Here is a 1385-nt window from a genome sequence, read left to right as displayed (position 1 = left end):
ATGACCGAACTAAATGCTTGCTGATTCGTTGAGCATGCATGAATTTTTAAGTTTGGATATTGTTTGCCCTTGGTTCTAAACGGTATCTGCTCCTTAGTTGTCTTTATATTTGCATTGGAATGTTGAGAATTACCATAAATCCTGTCCAAGACTGCTAATTATGATCCTACTTCAAACTGAGCTTTTCTCTATATTTCTTTTTATCAGTTGGGAAACAAGTATCTCCTTTTATGTTAGGGTAAAAAATGGAAAATTTTGTAACTATAAGTAGTTTGGAACTTTTAACATATTGAACTTTTTCAAAGAGGAAGGTAAATTTTGGAGCTTCGGAGTACGTTCTTTTGAAGTATTGTTTTACCGTTTATGGTGTTTGAAGCAGTGGCAAACGACCAACAGAAAATTGGATACAAAAAATTTAAATGTAATATCTGACCAGCTCACGATTGATGTTTCAGGTTTGGCTTAGTCAATGTCATCGATTCCATGCTCTAGTTCTTCTTGGAAGATTCCTTGATATGGGACCATGGGCTGTAGATCTGGTAGTTCTTTAGGGTTGTACTCTTCACTATTTACATTTCATTGTGTTTCATGCTGTTGTTTACTTACAGGGTGGATTCTGTTTTTAGGCCCCTTCTGTTGGAATATTTCCTTATGTTCTGAAGCTGTTGCAAACAACCACTCCAGAACTGCGTCAAATCCTTGTCTTCATTTGGACAAAAATTTTGCCACTCCATCTGAACGAGCAATTAATCAGGGTATTGTGCCAAAGGTCATAGCTTAATCTCTCTCTCTCTCTCTGCCTTTTCAGCTTATTCTTTTTATCTTGAACTTTTGAATGAATTAATTAGATAGGAGTAGTGTTTTGGTCTCTTTTCATTTTTTTCCTGTCATTCTTTTATAGCTTTGTGTACCCACAGACACTCTACTGTGGGAAGATAGTTTTCGTGAGAGGGAGAAACCCATAAGTTTTTCTCTGCCGGTTCTGTTTGTTGTGATGTTGAAATCGCCTGCTTCATGGGTGAATCATTTCAGGTATGAATATTTACATTAACTGTGTATTTGCCTTTTCTTGTATTTTTTTTAATTTCAGATAGATATCTAAGTTTTCTCTTCCTGTATATGCATACTGCGTTGTAAACCAAGAACGAACGTTTCAATCAGATCGAGTTTCGGGTTTGGTGAGCGTCAAACGCGCCGTCGCTTCGGCTCCCAAAGTGTAGAAAATCGTCATCAATCGTGTAAGTTTTACAAAACCTTTTCTTGTTTTTGCTTAGCAGAGTAATTTTTGTAATATCCGTTGAGCAGAATACTTTTCCTCTCTGTTTTTAGTTGATATATGCTTCTTTTCTTGTTTTTGCTTAGCAGAATAAATTTGGGGTTTGTTT

The 1385-nt window shown here is 36.1% G+C and overlaps 1 protein-coding gene across 5 annotated transcripts in view; it reads left to right on the top strand.

Moving 5' to 3' along the window:
* The first annotated feature begins 424 nt into the window (after window positions 1–424).
* The window catches only part of LOC107939829 (uncharacterized), a 2547-nt gene continuing 1586 nt past the window's right edge, over window positions 425–1385 (top strand). For 2 of the 5 annotated variants that reach the window (XM_041110579.1, XM_041110578.1), the window contains exons 1-4: window positions 425–539; window positions 627–755; window positions 902–1032; window positions 1144–1238. In XM_041110579.1, the coding sequence (XP_040966513.1) occupies window positions 447–539; window positions 627–755; window positions 902–1032; window positions 1144–1238 (448 nt within the window). In that variant the 5' untranslated portion in view covers window positions 425–446. Of the gene's footprint in view, window positions 553–626; window positions 770–901; window positions 1033–1143; window positions 1239–1365 lie in introns of all 5 variants that reach the window. The other 3 variants (XM_041110580.1, XM_016873213.2, XR_001695271.2) reach the window with 3 other exon arrangements.

Source organism: Gossypium hirsutum, unplaced genomic scaffold (genome assembly GCF_007990345.1).
Source record: "Gossypium hirsutum isolate 1008001.06 unplaced genomic scaffold, Gossypium_hirsutum_v2.1 scaffold_1195, whole genome shotgun sequence".
Lineage (NCBI taxonomy): Eukaryota > Viridiplantae > Streptophyta > Magnoliopsida > Malvales > Malvaceae > Gossypium > Gossypium hirsutum.
Note: the sequence above shows the minus strand (reverse complement) of the source record. Positions and strands in the feature narration are given on the sequence as shown.